This window comes from Protopterus annectens, chromosome 7.part1 (genome assembly GCF_019279795.1).
Source record: "Protopterus annectens isolate FY-2018-M chromosome 7.part1, PAN1.0, whole genome shotgun sequence".
In the NCBI taxonomy this organism is placed as follows: Eukaryota; Metazoa; Chordata; order Ceratodontiformes; family Protopteridae; genus Protopterus; species Protopterus annectens.
The window spans coordinates 4965924-4987903 of record NC_056740.1 but is presented as its reverse complement, the minus strand read 5'-3'; the positions used below and the strand labels follow the sequence as shown (position 1 = coordinate 4987903).

Genomic DNA, 21980 nt, shown 5'->3' with positions numbered 1-21980 from the left:
CTTGACAATTGCATTCTATGAGCATGTGGAAGGTTTGCATTGATCATGCTATCCCAAATATACCCATGACTGCTCCACAACAGGACACCTGTCAGGTGTACACCAGCCATATATGAGCTGTCCAACAGACAGAGTGAGCTAATACATTGCAGAGCAGTAGCCCACAGAGGGAGGATATCTCTGAACAGTACTGGCACGACACTTCAATCCCTCATAATCATCACAACAAACTGTTGACAGTGAAATTGTCCAGACAATGCAGATAAGGCTCCCCTCAGTCTGTTATTGACACCCACTTACTGTTAGAGGTCCTCAGCAACCCTCTTCCAGCACACACCAACAACATGGATGTGGCTTAGCAAATTCAACCCCTGGGATCTCCACTGTGTCCCTGCTTGACAGAGGCACAGCACGCTAGCCTCACACGGTGCCTTATGTGACCTACTTTACAGTGGCACAGTAGCTTACTGTACTGGGGAGGCAGACACCAAGCACACTCTGGTTAAGCTGTAATTCCCTAGGGCAAACAGCCTAGTGTTGACCTCTACACCCATATGTTTAATTGTCAGATACACAATATTTGTTGCTGATAGACTGTTTGCAGGTCTTTATTGCCATAGCATTCCCTGTTTCTATGAACAACTTGCGTATCTGTGGAAGATGTTTGAATATGGGAGGGATCCACTATATCACATATGTCTCTGTAGTCATTTAACTGTGTGCACTGGGCAGATTGCTGTAATGTGGTTGGTTCCTGGAATAACACGTACAAATACCAGATATGTGTGGCCAACTGCTAAACTGAGATTTGGCCTAAGTGTGTGAGCATGCCCAGTTCAGGCTTCCCATGGCATGTTGTCTGACATATGTCTCATTTATCAAAGTGTGCGAGCATGCCCAGTGTGAGCTTTCCATATGTTGAACTCTGCAGCCCACCACATTCGTGGATGAGTGTGAACTTCAACAATATCTCACGTTTATGGTTGTGTGTTGTGTGTCATGTTGTGTAGTTACTGTCCAACTGCTTTGTGTCTGAACACAACAGGGATTATACTCTGCCTGCAGGGTTTGCATGGGATACTTTGCATACAGTTGTCAACATCCTTTCATACTGACCTAACACTGTAGTACCGTATAGTGTACTGGTTCAGTACTTTCACTGTGGTGGACAGTATCCTGGGCTTTAGTCCTATCACTGCTTTACATTTTCATAGTGAGCACAACAGCCTGGTTAGGGGCCAGCTGTGCACATCTGACCATGTTGCATTATGTTCAGATATGAACTACTTAAACCAGGCTTGTCCAACATTGGTAGTGTATTCCACAACATAGGTGTACATTGGCAAACACTAGCGATGTGCCCTAGGATTTCTAATGCTAGTCGGAGAGTGTGTTTGTCCTTCGACACACATTGTAAGTGGAGTTTGCCATGACATATGTCATGGTTAGTATACTGTGCCTCCGTCTACCCGTGACATAACAGTGATACCCAGGGTAAACCTACCATCTCCCATCCACTCATCAAGATTCCTCTTGAGGAGAGTCGATGAGTGACTCTCTGGCTAACCTGTACTGGGAGTTTACTCATGAGTGGGGGTGGCTTCTGTGTTATGGATCATTCAGTACAGCTTGTCCTATGTATGTCAGTGCTGGGGTTCAGGTCTCTCATGTGCATAGCTCACTGCCATTCAGATTGTACAAGGTGCAGCATGTTCATTGATTCCAGCTTGGACATGGCTTTATACATCAGGCACAGCTTGCCTCTGGGTGGGCAGTATGGCAGCGCGTGGAACTGCAGTTTGTTTAATCAGGCAACACATGGCATCTGTTCAAGCTCTTTGATACTCCTGGTGAGGTACTTTTGGGGACTTTCTAGTTGATGGAGGTGTCTGCTGAGGTACATCCCACAAGGGCTATTGTAGTCAATTGTAACGCTGATGAAGGATGACTGCAGAGCCACAATGACCTCCCCTTATCTAGATCTGACAACCTTCATGATTAGGTGGGTATATGGTATGTTTCTGTAACCACTACAGCCACATGTTTGTCCAATGCAGGATATCTATCAACTTGTGTCCCCAGGTCTCTCATTACATGTTAAGTACTTAATGGGTTAACACCTATGTGGTAATTGGTGGGCACTTACTGTATATCCACAGGGGTTGACTATACACTTTTCTGCAATTAGCTTGCTGACATGGCTATGGCACCAGTTGTCTGTTTCTATGTGGCCCTTTTGTGGGATGCTTGTGTCAGCTGGAGGGTCAGATATGGTGGCCAGTTTGTAGTCCTCTGCAAACATGTTCAGACACAGTCCTTCCATGTTGGCCTGTACCTATGGGACATATATACCAAACGAGGGAGGTCCCAGGACCAAGCCTTGTGGGATGCCAGTTATATCTGGTTTGTAGTCTGACATGGCTGCAGCATGTCTGACCATGTCAGTTCTGTCCTTGGTCTGGTTTGCAACCCTCTACTGACATAGGGGTTTATATTTAAGCTGGTGAGCCTATCTATAATGAACACGTGGGGTATTGTATGGAAGCCTTTGCAAGGTCCAGCTACGCTGTGTGGACCACATTGCCCTCATCAATGACCTTAATGACTGTTTCAAATTAGTCAAACATGTTTAAGGGGCAGGATCTGCACTTAAGAAAGCCACACTGGGTAGGGTCCGGTGTCAGTAGGTCCCCAATATCTTTATGTCTGTGGTACATGCTGATCCTTTCCATAGCTGTGCAGACCAAGCTTGTCAGGATTCTGGGGTGGTAGTTTGCAGTATCCATTCAGGCAACACCTTTGCTGAGAAGGACCACTGTTGTTGTACACTGCTCTTTGGGTACATATCCTGTGGTAAGGCTGACATTGAGCAGTAGTGTGATTTGGCATTCCATTCTTCTTGGAGTCCATGTTGGACTCAGCCCAGGACACCATCTCATACCATTGCTGCTGTGTGTTTTGCTTTGTAGATGCTGGCTGTTACCTCAGCATCTGCAATGTCAGGGGGCCAGCAGTCTGCTGGGATAGATATTTTGCATTCTGGGGGGGGGGGGGTTTGCACTGCACCTGTCAGGTTGTATGTTGGCAATATATGTGTGTGTTTGGTATGTTGTTTGTAACATTTGAGTGATTCAGAGCATATCTGTGAATTCCCAACAAGGTTCCTACCATCAGTTGAGAAAGCCTTGTGATTATCCTTAGTGTCCTGTACAATTTGTATCTTCATAGGTTCATAGGTTCATACTAGGCTATCCACCCTAGGGCATTTATAAGCCTAGCCAGAGTGTGTGTGGCTTTCGCCACCCCTTGCTATGTGAATATTATGGCCATTTATGATTTACTTTACTGTGCCTCTGTCTGGACGTGACACAGTGAAGACCCCCAGTGTACATCTACGATCATCCATCCACTTGGCAAGATTCTTGTTGAAGAGTGTCAGTGAGGGGCTCTGCCTAACATGGAGTGGGATTCTGTTCCTGGGTGTAGGGAGCCTCTGGGTTATGTATCTGTCCCTCCAGCACATCCTATTTCATTATGTGTTGAGGTTGACATTTCTCACTCTCACAGCTCTGATGGCTTTGGGTTTTCTGGGGTGGAGCATGTCCATTACTCCTGTGTTGGACATAGCCTTGTACAACAGGCATACAATGCCTCTGTGTAGGCAGTATGTGACTGCATTCAGCTGGGGTGTCTACAGCCAGGCAGCATATGACATATATTTGAGACCCTTTATCCTCTTGGTGAGGTACCTTTGAGGTCTTTCTAACTGCTGCAGGTGTCAGGTAAGGTACATCCCAAATGAGGCATTGTACTAGATTATGGGTCTGATAAGAGAACAGTATAGGGGCATAATGACCTCTGTTGATGTAGATGTGAATCCTTTCATGATACGGTGTCCAATATAGACAGTCTTCCTAGCCACATTGGCAATGTGAGTGTCACATAATAGGTTACTGTCCACTTGTGTCCCTAGGCCCCTGATTACTCCTTCCATACATAATGGTTTACCACCTATGTGGTAATTTGTGAGTACCTTGTTTGGTATTTGGTGGGACATTCATACTGTCCAGTGTCTTCAGGACGGCTGGGTGGGGTTCCTGTGTGTGAGAGTGTGGTCTGTAGCACGCTACAGACTGTACAGCAGTTTTGCCTACGGTTAGTTGCACATGGGTGGTCTCCGATGCTTCGTGCATTGTCATTTACCTGGACATATGGGTGTCTGTGCTGAATATGGATACTCCCCCTCCTTTTATGTTTTGGTCCAGGTTTTGGGGCCATAATGCATGATATGAGGTATAACCTGGAAGTGCTGGTGTGCTGTCAGGAGGCTTGCAGCAGGTTTCTGTCACTGCACGGACATCGATGTTCTCCATACTGGGGAGGGCCTCGGGAGCATGCATATTGAGGTTTACACATCTGGCATTGGTCAGCATTACCCTTATGTTTCTTTCCACTTATGTTTTCTAGGGTGGTGGGTTAGTCTTTTCAGCCTTGCCTATGAAAGGATCTATGGAGGTGGCAAAAGCCTTATCCAATATCCAGACGCCCAGGGGTAACAGGTGCAAGCCATCCCTGGAACAGCAGCGTGGCTTGTCAAGCATGACATCCCAAGCAGACAGATATTGGATCCCCTTGGAATGACACCAGTAATTGTGCCACTTGTTAAAGCTGATCATTCTGTGTTTGTACTGTGGCATCATTCTTGGTGAGGGTAGGATGCTGCAAACGGTCAGTGTCATACCGGCCTGGACTACATAATCGGAGAGCTCATCTATGTCTCTTTTCATGTAGTCCGGGGAGGTACATCTCAGGTCATTCACGCCAGCACAGACAATGACTGCATCATATTTCTACTTGCTTTGGGGTGACCTGCATACTTGTGTTATGTGGTGTATTGTAGCAGCCTACAGGCAGCTTACTGTACCCTTTCCCTTGTTCAGTCTGGTGAGCGGGACAGCAGTGTGTCTGACTATGGAGTCACCTATTACAACTGTATCAGGCATGTTGTTTCTCCTTCTGGCCTGCGACTGTTTGGCACACCAGCTTTGTGTACTATGTGTTGCATGTGCTATGTTTGGAGGTTGTGGTTGCTTGGGTGTCTGCTTTGGAGGCCTCTGTTGGTGTGGTGTGTTTGTAATTAGGGCCTCCGGGAATGTTTTTCTGTGTTTATGTCTTTGGTTTGCAGTTGTGATAGGTCTATGTGGGACTGGGTTTGTGGTGTGTGTGGTTACCTTCTCCTCCTGACTAGTTTTGACAGTACTGAGTTGAGGGAGCTCAGCCTCCGGTTTGGATAAATGGTTGCATCTCTCACGTATATTTGTATTTCTTGGGGGGAGTTGAGGGTTGTCTGTGTACTTGGGGCAGGTGTAACATTGCCTCAAGATTCACAGATTCAACTTGTTGTAGCTGGCCTTAGTGGATTGTATGTGTGGACATATTTTATTGCCATACTACTGATCAGTGATTACTTCCCTTTTTATGTTTGCTCTATCATGTAGTAGCTTCCTCATTCTCTTGCATGGTTTGGTAATGGCTGGAGTCCACCATGCCAGATGCCTCCGTGTATGGCATTGTGTCTTGTTTTTATTTGGGATTGCATAATCCAAGCATTCCTGGCAGTGTTCATGGAATGCCTGTATAACAGGTTCTGAGGTGTGGCCCATATTTTGCACCTGCACAGGGCCTTTAATGGATTCCACATCAGTTTGGAGGAGTGCAACTTTTGCTTTACACATGTTTTTTACTGTGGTTTTCTGGCCAGGGACTGTGGTCAGGATGTGTATATCCAGTGTGCTAACTCTATGGTCTGGTCTTACCAGTGAGGGATACACTTCTCATCTTGCCATCCAGTACCCATGTGGCTGATTATCACATCCAGTATGCTTACCCCTCTTGTGGGAGTGATACGTTGTTCCTGGGCATTTTGGTTTATGGATTCTAGGAACTTTTGTCCTACAGTGTTGGAGCTAGTATAATGCTCCCAGTCTATGTCTGGGTATTTTCAGTCACCCGATATAATGTGGTTTGGAGGGCTTGATATATTCATGTATTCCAACATAGGCCAGGTGCAGTTCCTGGTGCTAGGATGGTAGTCTGTAGCAGGCTATAAACTGGGAGGCAGTTTTAGCCAGTGTTACTTGACCATGGCTAGTCCATGCTGCTTCTTGTTGTGGTACCAACATGGGGGTGTGGTTATCCTTGACAATTATTGCTAGTCACCCTCCTTTTGTAGCTTGTTCCATGTTTTGAGGCTGTACAGCACAGTATGAGGTGTAACCTGGTAGTGTTAGGGTGCTGTTGTGAGCCTTGACTCAGTTTTCTGTTACAGGACAGATATCAACATTCTCCATACTGGGTGAGTTTAGACTGCATGCATCTTGCTGTTTAGACTTCTGGCATTGGGTAGCATTACATCTAGGTTCTTATCCCTTGTGATACCTATGGAGGTGGGTTTGTGATTTGAGCCTTACCTATTCAGGGCACGCTGTGGGTAACAACAGCCTTTGCCAGTATCCATAAGGCCTGGACTGATAGGTGCACGCCACCCCTAGCAGGTGGGGCATCATGTCATGCTCAGCATGTCATCGCAGGCTGGCACACATTGAATCCTCTTTGACTAACTGCAATACTTCAGCCAATTATTGCAATTGATCATTTCATCGTCATATTGTGGCATCATGTTTGGTGAGGGTAGGATGTTAGTCAGGGTCATCAAGTGTGCATATACTACATGGTGTTGCATTGCTTAACACATGGCATTCATGCCTCAGGTGGTGCTGCAGGGCTGCCTCTGTCGGATGCACATACTACACTCCCTGTACATGTTTGAGAGCAGGTTATGTCATTTTAGGCATCCCTGTTATTATATGAGTGAGTCAGAGAGGAGTATCATTCCCAGGGTTCCTACTGAGCCAGTGTATGTGCTATGTGTTGCCTCTTTGCCAAGGCCAGGGCATACTGGGCATGCCTTCTTCTGCCTACTGGGGCAGGCTCAGGTTGTTCCTCCTCTGAGTCATGCTCTGCCTGTGATGGCCTTGGCAATGGTGGGGGGCTGTTTGGCCAGGCCCTATGCTGGTCCTGCTGCAGCTGTTTTCGCAAGATCATATTATGTAGCATAGCACATACCATGACAATTTGGGTACATGTAGTTGGTGAGTACTGCAAGGCTCCACCAGATGTGTCCAGACACCGGAACCGTGACTTGAGCAGCCCAAACACACGCTCTATTACATTACGTGTTTGTGCGTGTGCCTCATTATGGCGTTCCTGTTCAGGTGTGTGTGCGTTTCTGATGGGTGTCATTAGCCACGGCTCCAGTGCATAACCTGCATCCCCCACTAGGTGTCCATGTGGGATGTCCCCATTGGCAAATGTATGGTACAGCTGTGTCAAATGCCAGATATGGGAATCATGGTAGCTCCCAGGGCAGCCAGCACACACATTCATTATTATGCCCTGGGCATCACAAACGACCTGGCAGTTGATGGAGGGGAAGCCCTTGCAGTTAATGTAGGCCCTACCCTGCTCACTGGCTGGTGCTTTGATGCGTATGTGCATGCAGTCTATTGCACCCACTACCTCAGGGTATTCCGCTATTTGCTGGAAGAGACGCATACTGCTGGCCAATACCTCACGGGCATTGGGGAAATATACATGATCACTGACATGTGCTGGCATGGCATCCAGGAACTGGTGCAGTACCCTAGAGGCTGATGCCTGTGATATCCCCATCATATCACCAGTTGGTCTCTGGAAGGTACCTGTTGCTAGTATTCTTATGCCAACACATACCTTGGTTTCCACTGGGATGGGTTCCCCTCTGTTGGTTCTGTGTGTGAGGCGTGGCCTGCACAGCTCGACAATTTGCTGCAGGAGGTCTCTGTCCACTCTATAGCGCTCTACTATCTCCAGCTCATGTAACCTGTGGTAGGTGACCCTGGGCCTGTACACTCTTCTCCGTCTCCTCACTGTGGGTTGTCTGGCACCATCTGCATTGTCACCACCCTCAGCAAGTAGCCTATGTCTCCTTATGACTGCTATGGCAGCCCCTAGCATTTCTGCTCTGAGTTCAGCTTTTTCAGTTTTCACTTCTAATAGCTTACTCCTGTCTTGCAGTGTCTCTTGAGAGAAACATCCTGCACTGCTGTTTGCAGAGTTTTAAGTGCTTGGCTGAGCTACTATTCTGCCTGTGTAATTGCCTGCTTCTAATTGTTTTCACCTGCTAGCTCCAGCAGTATTCCCTGCTAGCTTCCTACTAATTCTGTTGCTTCCTTTTTCCTTTCTGTTTCCTCAGGGGGGAGCAACGTGCATACCAGCAGAAACACGCTCACAGTGGCTTACATGCACGCACATATGCTTACACGGTTCAGAAGCTGCTTATTTGGGTTAAAACACGTGCACACCAGCGCAAACAGTCTTACAAGTCTGCCAACAGGCTCCCACATGCTCAGTCTGCCTTACACGCGCGCACACTGCCCTACTCGCACTTCATGGCACGCACACATGCACATGCATGCCCAGCAAGAAACTTTGGTGTAAGCAACAGTATACACCTTCCATTTCTTGACTTTCCCATGCTTATGTTGTGGCACTCCTCTTTCCATGATATGTGTCTGACATCTGTCATGTAACACTGACCTCCAATGAACTGCGTTTCTTTCTACCATTCCCCCCTGTGATGTCACCTATCTCCTACTCTATTCCTCCCCCTTATGTATCTCTTACACTACTCAGAATGTGCTCATTTGCTATGTGACAGTGGAATTCAGTATCCTAACACTAATTTACATCAGATTGCCTACTAATGCTTAGTTACATGTCTTAGACACAGCTTCCCCCCTTAGCAACCACTAAACGGTGGCCATGTTGTTTTTGGTCTGCTGGTCCCTGCATTGTAAATCCATGTATTGCATAAAACCCACATTTGTGGGTTTATAACCTTCATTTTTATGTTTTATACAGCGCAGCCCGTTTGAGCGGGGCTGTGCTGGGTTTAAACATCGGCGATCGCCGAAAAAAAAAAATATTTATTTTTCATATTTGCATCGGGGTACCTTGCCAATGGCCACATATCTGGCCGTTGGCATGCTGCCTGACACATATGCACCCTTTATTTGGAGCTGACATGGCTCCATTGTGGCTTTTGCAGAAACATACTCAGTTGTCAACTGAGTACATTTCTGCAGCTAAAACGGCTCTTACACGGGCTGCTTTGGGCTTCGTGGATCGCTAATCTACCTCATTTGCATGCCTTTGGGCTGCAAGTGAGGCGATTAGCATATCCACGCCCACTCCGTGTAAGAGACGTTTTAGCTGGTCTCTTACACGGACTTTAGGGCTGTTCCTGGATCGCGAAGGCTGCATGGAGTCTTACACTATTCTTAGACTCAGTGCAAGCCTTCGTGAATCCTGCCCACTTACTTTTAAAATCCTTCAAACCTGTCATGGAGTCTAACACTCCATGTTGACTAGTCTAACCATCCAAGTAAACCCACCCATCTACTATTGTAAAAAGCCCAAACCCCTCTGCTTCAGTTAAACAAAATTGTCATTAACAGCAAAGTAAACCCAAGTCTGTATCCTTTATAACTGGTATATATGTGTGAAAAATAAGAGCAGTATTATATGTCCCAAAGTTGTTGTTTAACTTACATATTTCTCATTTTTAAATGCTCATTAAAACACTAAGAGATAAATAAAATGTCTTATTATTGTTTGATAATTATATACAGTCTTGAATCTCATCTACTGTTATCTTGAAAATGTGAGAAACTCTTGTACTGCAGTGAAAGATTCAGTTGTGCCTTGGCTGGTCATGGATCCTAAGGGCATACTGGGGGCTTGCCCATCTCTGCTTACATTCTGGGGGTTCTTTTTATGTCCTACCCATTCTCTGCCCTGCCTCCCACACTCATCCCTTACATTTAAGGGCAATACCCCTGCATGAACTATGCCACCACTAAGGGAGCATCATCAGTGAACACCCTCCCACCCAGGACAGGAACACCCATCCTACCCTGCCACTCTTTCAGTCACATGAGCCCTAATCAAACTCAGGTCAACTGGCCATAGTCAGGGTTTTAGCCCTGTATGCCACATGAGCAGCTTAGGTAAGATCATCATCGATACAGTAACACAGTATAAATATCTGTACAATGAATGGTGAGAACAAGGATTTACGTGTATTGTAGTGTAGTAGTTAGAATATTCAGAATATGCTGTAGCAGCAAGAAGATGATTACACAGTATGTAACAACAAAAGCTACTTATGCAATATAGTAAAAGAACAATGTTTATACATGTCAGATAATCAGGAAGTAGTATATACATTGCACATTAGTGCACTGATAATTATGTAGCAATGAGTATATACTAAGAAATAAATATAAAATAAATATGTACAGAATGATCCTATGAGGGGACACCACTGAGTACATACAAACTGAACAAGCAGGTGATAAATTTAGCTATAGGCAGTTTGTAATAAATATTGTAATTAAGTGTAGTACTAATGAGCTATAACTATATTAGGTGTCTCTGAATCTTTACAGGAAGTTTTTATTTTTATTTGTCAACCAGGTAAACCCACAATGCACATCACCCATTTTAGGGGCATCATCAGGGAGCTGCCAGTTAAATGACTTGCCCAATTACACAGTACACAAATGGAGGCTGTCAGAATCAAACCATGGACCACAAGATGTTAGTAGTTCATAGCCTCTATACAAAATGGTTATGCAATTGGTTGAACTGTGTAAGGTAGATGCATATGGTAGATTTATAAGTTCAGACTGTAGGTGGGAATTTGATTTCAGAAGTGATGGTATTCCAGAGTTGGTGGAGTATGCTTACAGAAGGCTATTTTACCAGTAGCAAGGAAGAAAAATGGTCTGTTAAAATCTGATTACTAGACTTTTGAGATCTAAGACCTAAGTAGGTAATTACAATGGTGTCTATATAAATTGCAATTGGTTGAATTTTGAGATCTAAGTAAGTTAATAATTGTGGTGATTAGAAGTATGGCATCGAGTGATATCCAGAAGGTGTTTAGAGCTTTGTAAATGTGGTGCTGAATAATAATTATTCTTATGTCCAAATGCACCTGTTTAAGAATGATGACATACGTTTCATTTTTGAAATCTTCTTAAATTCTTCTATAATATATAATTTTTCTATGCTGTATAGCACCATGATTCATGCAAGTTTATACACCTGTTTTTCATTTGAGCTATAGCTGAAAGGTGTTAGGTGAAAGAAAGTGATAAAGCATCTTGGATAAAACAGAGAATTTCCCCTTATTTCATGAGTAGGATTTGTTTTTAATTTAAGAAACTACGTGGAATAAATGATGTTTTGGAACACAGTATGAAATGTTAACAGTTTTGTGAAAAATTATCGCATATATTTGAGTCAGCAAATATTGGCTTTGGGTTACTTAATGCATATAGAAATGGATTTAGGGATTCACAATGATGCCATTACATCAGGTTTGTTTTCTTTAAATACCTTTGTTAAATTATAAGTTTGTTAAATTATAAGTATAGGCAAACATAAATTAATAGTAAAAGAAAATAAATGAGGTTTACATTTTTTCCCATTTACATACATTCTATGTGACATATCTTGTCATCATTCAAACATTAGACACCTGTCTTACCTTAAACCTCACTCCTCCTCCTGAACGTTACTCTGCATGCATTGTTCCCACAATTTTCATTTATTTCTATGTAGTTTGATCCTTCCCTTTTCTAAAGATCTTTCTTTCAGGTTTATCTTTTTCACAATATTCAGTACTTCAAATTTAGTTGATATGGATTTTGATTTTTATTTTCTAGTAAATGTTTTTTTTTTTGGAAGCCAACAGAATTAAAGTTAAAAAGGCCTTACTATATGTAGGCAATTCAGACAATACACCAGAATTATCATAAAAAATCTGTTTATTTAAAAATGCAAATATGAGGGGACAATATTTTTTCTTAAATGTTATGATCAGAAGTATTAATTACCCTTTTAAGTGAACACTTATGGTGCATAAAATCATAAGGCCACTTGTCTCATGCAGTGCAGATATGAACAGGTATTGTGATGGATCAAGGGCTTTAGACGATCAACGCTCACTGGTTAATTAGAAATGGTTTGTCATATAATATTATTAATGTTTTAATCTAATTACATGTGTAATGTGAACATTTAGGTATACTATTTTTTAACTCATGAATACAACAGTGGATTTGTGGGAAAAAAGGCAAGAATGAAAATTTTACCTGAGGCATAAAATATTAAAATGCTATAGCTACTAAATGCCGGTGATAAGAGGGAGTTAAAAAAGAGGGGACAATAGAAGAAAAGTTATGCTATTAAGGGAAATATTTTAATAGCATTAAAGGTATGCAGTGAAAGTGGATGTGTTCATATTATCAAATGTTTTTTTTTTTTGCTTATTTCCTGTAATATGTAGAAGTAATTATGTAGTGCTAGACACCAGCATAAAATGTGTTGCATTTGATGAAAGCAGACAACAGGTCTACAAAGTATGTTCAACTGTTGTGGTGAGCTGCATACAGCTGCCCCCCCCCCGATTAGTTTTCTTATCCTCCTTATCTCGCCCCTACTGTTCTGAAACCTTCATTTGTTCAGTGCTCTACTTGTCCCTCTGGTAGCTGTTTCCATGGATCTGTCAGCTGCTTCTGTGAAATGAACTGTCTCATGTCTTTCATTAATTGTGTCATCTCCACATACCAGTTAAGCTCTTCTTCTATGTCTATGATTATTTTTGAATACTTTCTCACTCCTTGTTCTGTATACATCCTGCATACTCACAGCTTGCTGTTCTGTTCCTCCTTCATTTTAAGCATTCCATGTTTACTTAACCCTTCCCCATAACCTAGGCCCACTTCTTTTGATATCCTAGCTGCTTTTATTCCTAATGTAGCCCATTACTACAAAAAGCATTTCCAGTCAGCACTAGCTAAGGGCCATATAGTGTCATGTAAGAATTTGGTTTTATTCTATGGAAATTCAGCTCAACACTTTATTGACTTCAGATGCAAACTTTTCACATTCCTCCTGGTGGTTAATTTTGGTTATAACTGGTACTCTTAGGTCATTTTCCAGTGAATATCATTATCTGCATCCAAGATAAAAAAAGGCATCTCCAAAGTGCAGAGGGAAGGAACTTCAATCACAATAACACTGACATGGGTTCAAGTTGTGATCAGAGATACCAGGGAAGCCATGAAGATATGGATGGGAGTAAGGGACAATTTTTGGCTCACTAGTGCAGGAGAGGGATTATGGAGCTGGCAAGGGATCTATGTATGAGTGTCACCATTTGAAATACTGGCGCTGGATAATATAAGCAAGAAAAGGGGTTTGATTGGGCCTGCCAAATAGCACGTATTCACAGCAGTAGGGTGGTGTATGTCGAAGCATGTACTTGTATTCCCTGTATGAAAAGTCCTGTTACTGCAGCGAATGGTTCCCTGAAAAAGTAGAAACAGGGTGTAGGAAACATCTAAGCTTCCATGGACAACAGACCTCTACTCCTTTACTGTTACCTCCACTACCAAGAGATGATTGCCAGATGAAATAGGGGAAATACATGGGTCAGCTTTGCAGTGAGGGAGGAGACAGATGGTCAGGTGTTGATAAACCCTCCAAAATAAACAAAATAAAGGGCAGGAATTTGAAATGTAATTTGCCACTTTGAGCATAGCCAGATATAGTCCAAGTGTAGCACAGCATACACATTTAACACTAATTTACTTATTTTGTGTATTAATATGCACTAGAAATCACACAAAATTGCATCTATACGTTTTAATTTATTAAGTTATATATTTCAATAAATGGCTTTTTTTCAGAATGACTGGTTAGCTGAATTGATTTTTTTAATCTTTCTTTTGAGCATTGTTTCCCACAGTAGAGAGACAATTCACCACACCTAGGGAAGTTGGGGGCTGTATTTAGAATATTTAGAAGCTGGCTTTGTCAGAGATAGCCCATTAAAATTTAACTAATGCTTATTCCTGTTAAGTAAAAAACATAGTCATAGTACATTTTTGTTCCAACATTTTACTGAACCTGCATAAGCAAAGCAGTATAAGTGTGCTTACCTGTGAAATCTAGCCTCACAAATCATTAACCATGCAGAAAAAATGCCACTGAGGATCCAAAATGGTAAATCAAGAATTTTAATAACAAAATTAAGCACCCTTGTCTCTCTATTGAGACTTCAACAGAATCGTTTTTTTGCATAGCTAATAACAGATTGAAGAAGCATAATATAGAAACATAACTATGATAACTGTGATGTGTACTGAAAAAAGAAATAAAGGGATAGTGGTACAGGGTTCATGCAAAGTTGCTATACATGCAGATTGAAAACATTATATTACACGACACCTGTGCCTCAGGAAAAAAAAAAACAATTCTGAACACCCTCCCCTATTTGCAGAATTCAAGAATATTCTTAGTGAAATATGTCAATTGGAAATGATGACTATTAAGTCAAAAACTGTTAGAACACCCTTTTCATATGTTATGTAGACCAACTTAAAAAAATTTAGATGAGAATTAATGTGTTGCTTAATGACAGTGTTATTTTTTATACTGTTTTGTTAAAAAGTATTTAATAGACACCGATGTAAATACTTTAGTTGTTAATTTTATGTATACATTCTTTATTTTAATAAGCAATTTCTTTATTGTATTTCTGCAATTGATTTTATATTGTTAAAACCTTAATAAAAACTGTTTAAAAAAAGAATTATCCAAAGTTAAAGAACAGGAAGTCGGTCATATATTCTTATAGATATGTATTAGTGCATTAGTAAGGGTAAAAAGGAACATGACTTTAATTATAAAACAAATAAAAAAATAAAGCATTTGGAGAACGGAATTACTTTCAAACCCTTTAATTTCCTTTCCAATAGTAGCTGTTACTTATACATGAAACTGCAAGGATCCCTCATTGCAGTGCAGTGCCAGTTTTCACACCTCAAGAAAAGTGTGGGGGGAGGGGACTGTCAATTCATCTTAGACTACCAAAAGATACTTTGGGAAAAGGCTTTCAGTTTAACTACTTTTATGGCTGCAGATGTATAACTCCGTAGTATACTGTAAAACAAGCTCTGAGATGCACACAAATGAGGGCCATTCAAGAAATAACAAAAGCAATCCTTTTATATTTAGTTATTTTACATTTGTTTACCAGGAGTGTCCGACTGGGCCAGGAGCCCATTTTTAGAAGACATCCAGGGAGAAAATCTCCACATACAAAAGTTCATAATACAGTGATGGAAGCTGAACCAAAACATAAAGAGAGTATGTATCGCTTCAGTATGAGATGTTAAATTCCAATAAAATGATGCACTCCAATGACACCCTAGTGCGGTCAGCTCTAAGATCGTGACTTCAGTAAGTGAAACTGTGGTCCTAACACAATAAAAACAGCAATGATAGAGCTAGCTGCCACCAAACTATTGACATATGTAAATTCCTTAAAATATAGAAGAATTAAAATTAAAAGCTTTTAGCAAAGCTTCAATGAATTGACAACGTGTCTTATCCTGAAAAAATAGTGCAGAAGCAAAAATAAATGACTTTGTAAGGCAGAATTTTCCAATATTATTAATCAAACTCTACAAATTTTACACTGTATTTGACAATAAGTTTATATTTTTGCATCTAATTTGTCATTTTCTGTTGTTTTAAACTGGTATTTCTGAACAGCATCCCACAGTCTTATCTGAAGTGGGAAGAGTTATGTGCTATTCATTATTCAAATTATGTTTAATTAGGTGTCCAAATTTTTGGCTGGTTATACATACCTTTCAAGAGTTTTTGTAACTATTTTTAATCTCTGCAGGACAGGTTAAGAAGTAAGCTTGCCTACAATCATTAGTGAATTTCTATTAGCTTAATGCATATTACTGAGCTCAGCAAGGAAACAGCTGTGGGTCAAGTTTTTTTTAAGTATATGACATTTGGTATATATGGGGCCTTCACAGTGATGAGGTCTTCAACTGTCTTATATGTATAGTATAACAGCACAGAGAGAAATAGCACCACGGCCACTTGAGGAAAGAAAAATTGTTGTTTAATTCAGTTAGCGCTTTCGTGTCCTGCCTGGACACTTCATCAGACTTTACAAAAACCATCAGTATGACTCAGCTTCATACATATCAGCATCACAAGTCAACTAGCCAAATCACTAATCACACACTAGCTTTCAAAAATGTAAAAACACAGTGCAGTAATTCATCCTAGAAGATATATAGCAATATAATAAAATATTAAGAAAAGCACATAATCAATGTAAAAACATCTATATAAAAAAAAAATATATATATATATATATATATATATATATATGTAAAAACTCATATTTATAGAAAAAAACATCTAAATTTGCATACACAAAAATCATTAATAGCATCTAATGCATCTATGCACACATAAAAGTATTCATTGTTATACTGTGTGTCATTCATATATTGACCACAAGGTGTCATTGTTCATTCAAATTATCTAATACATATAAAAGCCATCTTGTCAGTGAAAAATATTCACATAACACACCAGCATAATCAATAATACAGGACATAACCTATGTCTTATATCTATGATCATATTTAATCATATGACTTTTCGTATATTTGGGGCATTCACAGTGATGAGTTTGTTTTACATCTATTATCATATGTAACTCACAGCTGGCTTAGCCTTTCCTCTACCCTGTCCTTTGAAGTGATGTAAAACACTAATAGAATATAATGATAACCTGAAGGTATATGGGATCAGAGGAATGTGTCTTAAACAAAGCTTTTATGTTGGTGTAAAAAGGCTGTCATCCTACACTCTGCATTCTATTCAGTCATCTTACACTACAAATCCTGGCAAGTGTACTTCTGAAAGGGAGATTTTATTATGTTTAAATTCAAGAGTAGTAATGTTTTTCTCTTTTTTCAATAAAAATCAGATAATCTTTGTTCTCTTTTTTCCAGATTGAAGAAATTCCTGGAATTAAAATTTTCAAATCCTCGACTACCCTGTATTTTGCAAACTCTGAACAATATGTAAATGCTCTTATTAAGAAGGTAATTGAATCATAATCTTAACCAGATGTCTTTACTTTGAATAAGGGATAAAATAGCAGTTATTTAACAATATGTCTTTAACTACATCAACACCTCAGGGTAAGATAGTTGACTGAGTTGCAGTGTTAATGGAAAAGATGATATTATGCTGGTAAGTAAGAGAACTAGAAACTGGAGGACTGGTGACATTAATAACCAAGCTGATGCAACTGACAGCATAAATAGCACTGGAAACTATCTGTTGTGAGCAATGGGCTAAAACTGCTTAGTTTTAAGAAAAGGAATTTCGACTGCCCTTAAGAAGGTGCAGATAGAGAAACTGGATAAAACATAAAATGCATCTTTCCATGTTTGTCTTATATATATATATATATATATATATATATATATATATATATATATATATATCTATAATATCATTACATGTTTCATCTGAGGCATGGATACTTTCCTATAGCTTCCAGCTTATCCTTTCTGAGTTGAATTAATTGTCAACCTATTACATATCAATAATACTGGACCTCGGTCATACCACCTTTCACTGTGGAGCATTGAAAGTGAGCCCAGCCCGCTTCAAAGAGTTTAAGTCTGCTTGTGATAATCTCCAGCTTCTTAGTGAATAACCATTTCATCCAAATAAACCACTGCTATATAAACTCGATGAGGTTTTAAAACCTTATCCATCAACCTTTGGAAGATGACTAGGGCAAGACCAAATGGCAGGACTGTATACTTTAAGAACCCCTCTGCTATGGAGAAGGTGATCTTCTCTTTAGTTTCTTTGGACAGGGTATCTGCCAATACCCTTATGCTAAATACAGTATAGCCAGGAATCTGGCCTCTCTGATCCATTCCACCAGCTCATCAACTTGAGGCATCACAAAGTGTTCAAACCTCGTTATATTATTTAACTTGGTAGAAACCATTACAAAACTAAGTGCTGCTATCCAGTTTGGGCACCTGTGCAACAGGACTTTTCCACTCACTAGTAGATTCCTCTGTTACCCCTTATTTTAACTTCCATGATTTCTTCTTGTAAACCTTACTTTTAAGCCTCTGGCATTCTATAAGGCTTTAAACTGACGTTCACTTCAGGTATGATCTCTAAGTGTGGGCTTTGACAGAGGTTTGACAAGGTAATTCAGAGGAAATGTCCTTATTTCTTAACAAACTCCTGGACTTCCTGGTTTGGGACTTGGAGGGGGTTTCTTTCACTACCATCAAGGAATGGATAGTATCCACTTCTGCTCTCACTCAACAACTTCCATTCCCACCTCAACCATATTAACCTGAGGTTCTTTTCAAGGTTTTAGTGTGTTTATATGGCAAATCAGTTCATGGGCATCTCTTTCCTGTCTGACTTACAGTACCTTGTAATTTACTCAATTTAGTTTCTCAATGATTTCATAATGCCCCTGCAGTTTGCTAGTAATTTGTTATTGCTGGTAGGCACCAGAACTAAAACCTGATCTTCCACTTAAAACTCCTTGATCTGGGCATTCCTGTTATACACACCTTGCTGAGAAGTTTGTGCTTTTTTTTTCAAAATATCCTGAAATGTAGGCATTATCTCCTATAAACTATCATAATGCTTAAGTACAGTTTTAAGAGGGACTTCTTCATTTTACAATATTTATTTCACTATATTCAACAGTGCCATAGTGTGTTAGTCTTGCCATAGTTCAAAGGGAATTAATTCCATAGCACTTGAGGTATCCCTTTCATGGAAAACATCATATAAGGCAGTAAATGGTCCCAGATTTTCCACCAGCTTCTACAACATTACTAAGCATGGACTTCAAGGTTCTGTTGAAATTTTGCAGTAGCCCATCTGTTTGGGGATAGTAAACAGAAGTCCTAACTTGTTTAACCTCAAAATTCTGGCAAATATGCCTTATAATCGTTGACATACAAGGGGTATTTTGATCTGTCAAAATATCCCTGGGTTTCCCAACCCAAAAGAATATCAGCACTAATTCTTTGGCAATAGCAGTGGATTTAGCCATCTTGAGGAGGATAACTCAGGAAAATTGGTGTCATAATTCAGGATAACCAAAATGCACTCGTTTGAATTATTAGACTTTACAATGGAACCTACAATATCCATTGCTATTCTCTCAAAAGGCAACTCGGTTATTGGCACAAGAATTAGGAGACTCTTGCATTCTGGGTTTGGTGCTGTTTTCTGATAAAAAAACTTGCTCAAAAGTTCTCATTTTATTTCACTGTATTAGATTACTGCAACCTGGGCCAAAACCCTTGCCTTTGTTTTCTTCATGTTTATGTGACCTTCTAGTAAATGACTGCAGACTCTTTTCATTGTGGTTGCCCTAAATGGTCTGAGCACCATCGACTGACACATAGCTTTCTCTTTATATTTTGCTAACCTATAGAAAAGGTAATTTTGTTCCTTAAAATAGGGGTAGACTAGCTATGGCCCCATGATGGAATCCTCCCACACTATCGTGCATATTTTGCAAGCCCAGCTTAGGGTCATATCCTCCCACTTGGCCTTTTTAAATTTCAGCTTGCTTATTTTTGGGAATTTCATACAGGTTGGTTCTCTTTCATCAGTTGAGGTCTGTGAAGTAAATGTCACAGGCTCCTTTCCCTCTGAAGCTTACAACAAGGTCTCCATGTCCGGGTCTATGACAAATGATCAAGTGAACAAATTGTGAAAACCCATATGGTCGAGACCATATGATCAAAAATTCAGTCTGTTGAACAGTTCTGACTGAGATCAGGAAATTTGCCTTTGTATAATTATCAGGGGGCATGGGGGATGCAGGGGTGCTTGGCCCCCCTGCAAAAGCATTGTTTTTGTTGTATGCGGGTGGTTGGGTTTGAATTTTTTTCAGACAGACTGAACTGTCGATCATACGGTCTCAACCATATAGGTTTTGACAATTTGTCCATTCAGTCATTTGACATAAACCCTTCCATGTCCTGCTCTGCCTAGAGGAAGGATAGCTAATTCTAGTGATTCAAGGATGCTACCCTACTTTTTCCATAACTGAAAACTTCATCTAGTTTGAGGACTTTTGTTTTGGTCTTCACCTTCTCTTGTTTTTCTCCTTTACCTAACATTTTGGGGCTCCCTTAACATCTTAGGCTCCTATGAAGTTCATTACTCAATTCCATGTATCTGGGTCTTTGTTTCTTCCTTATCTATCATACTCTACCATTACTAGGGTCCTTTACTTCTTTGGTCATGTTTATCATATTTTGGTTTTCCCCTGAGCTTCCTACTGTGACTGTATGTCATGCACATGTTCTGGGTTGTCTTCTGCCTTAATGGTGGGTGCTTTTTTTCTTATCAGCTGATGAGGTACACTCTCCCTATTTTTGTTGAGGGAACTGTGCTGGGTCTCCATGGATCATTCTCCCTTTCTCACCAGAGATAGCTGTCAAAAAGGAAATGCCTTTTCTACAATTACATAATCTATAAGAGCAAGAACACTCATCCAGCTACCTACTTAACTGAATAAACTACATGAAACTTCAAAAGGCATCTTTATTCCTCCTACAGGGAGGGTATCAGAGAGGCGGTCTCCTAGATCTGCTAGCTAAGATGATTTTGTCTGGACTAATCCTTTATACTCTGTTTCTTGTTAGTCCTGTCACCCCCTGGGTCACAGGTGAGATACTAGACTTGAATCAAGGATTCTGGATTATCTCTGTTTTATAATTACATCATGGGTAAGAAAGGCATCACAGTCACTTGGTAGAAAATATCTCCAGAGTCTGGATCTCCACCTGGGTGATTTGGTCGCAGTTTTTCTCCTCATGCATGCAAATTACTTCAATGTACTTGGAAGAGTTTTGGTGATTTGGTAGCAATTTTTCAACTCATGCATGCAAATTATTTCAATGCACTTGGAAGAGTTTTGGTGATTTGGTAGCAATTTGTCAACTCATGCATGCAAATTACTTCAATGTACTTGGAAGAGTTTTGGTGATTTGGTAGCAATTTGTCAACTCATGCATGCAAATTACTTCAATGGACTTGGAAGAGTTTTGGTGATTTGGTAGCAATTTGTCAACTCATGCATGCAAATTACTTCAATGTACTTGGAAGAGTTTTGGTGATTTGGTAGCAATTTGTCAACTCATGCATGCAAATTACTTCAATGGATTTGGAAGAGTTGGCCATTTTCTACAGAAATACTGAGCTCTTACCAGAGTGATTGTACTTCCTAAATCTAAGAACCCCTGAAACTCCTGCCCATCCATTCTTATTGTGCACTTCATGATCCTTACATTGGCAGAATATCAGAAGGCCATTTCCCGGAGCCTAGTAATAGTCTAATCACACTCTATATCTTCATCACTCATACCCAACTGATTAGTTCCTTGGATAAGGGTTTCTAGTTTACCTCCTCTACAGTACTTTGAAATATACTCCATTTCTCACAATTTAAACATAAGGTACAACATGATGATCCCTTCTGTTAGGTTTCATTTATGACAATTAACTTAAAACATGTTTCCTAAAATATGTTCTCATAATATAGCACTGTCCAAACTAATGTCACAAAACGATCTGAATTTCAGGGGTCAGCCTGACATACCTACAGCTTAACATTTGCTAGTAAAAGTTGTCTAAATTTATCAACCGCAAAAACATTTAATGTAGTTTCCTTACTACTACTGAGTACTTCAGGATCCAATCAAAATTTCAAAAAATGTATTTTTTACTATTTTGTTTTTGTTTACCAAGTTTGCTCAACTGATTCAAATACCTTTTTCAGTGGAGGTCTAGGGAAAAAAGCTCCAACATATTACAAACATTTTTAAGCAGACGTTCAGTAATATATTTTGAACAGACATTAAATAAAATGCGTTTATAATTACACACTCATTTGCTAATCAGATTACATT

General features: G+C 40.3%; 1 protein-coding gene across 1 annotated transcript in view; it reads left to right on the top strand.

Moving 5' to 3' along the window:
• LOC122807522 (solute carrier family 26 member 6-like) overlaps positions 1-21980 on the top strand; it is a 516873-nt gene that overhangs the window by 324198 nt on the left and 170695 nt on the right. The window contains exon 14 of the mRNA XM_044078447.1: positions 17007-17099. Within this exon, the coding sequence (XP_043934382.1) occupies positions 17007-17099 (93 nt within the window). The remainder of the gene's footprint in view (positions 1-17006; positions 17100-21980) is intronic.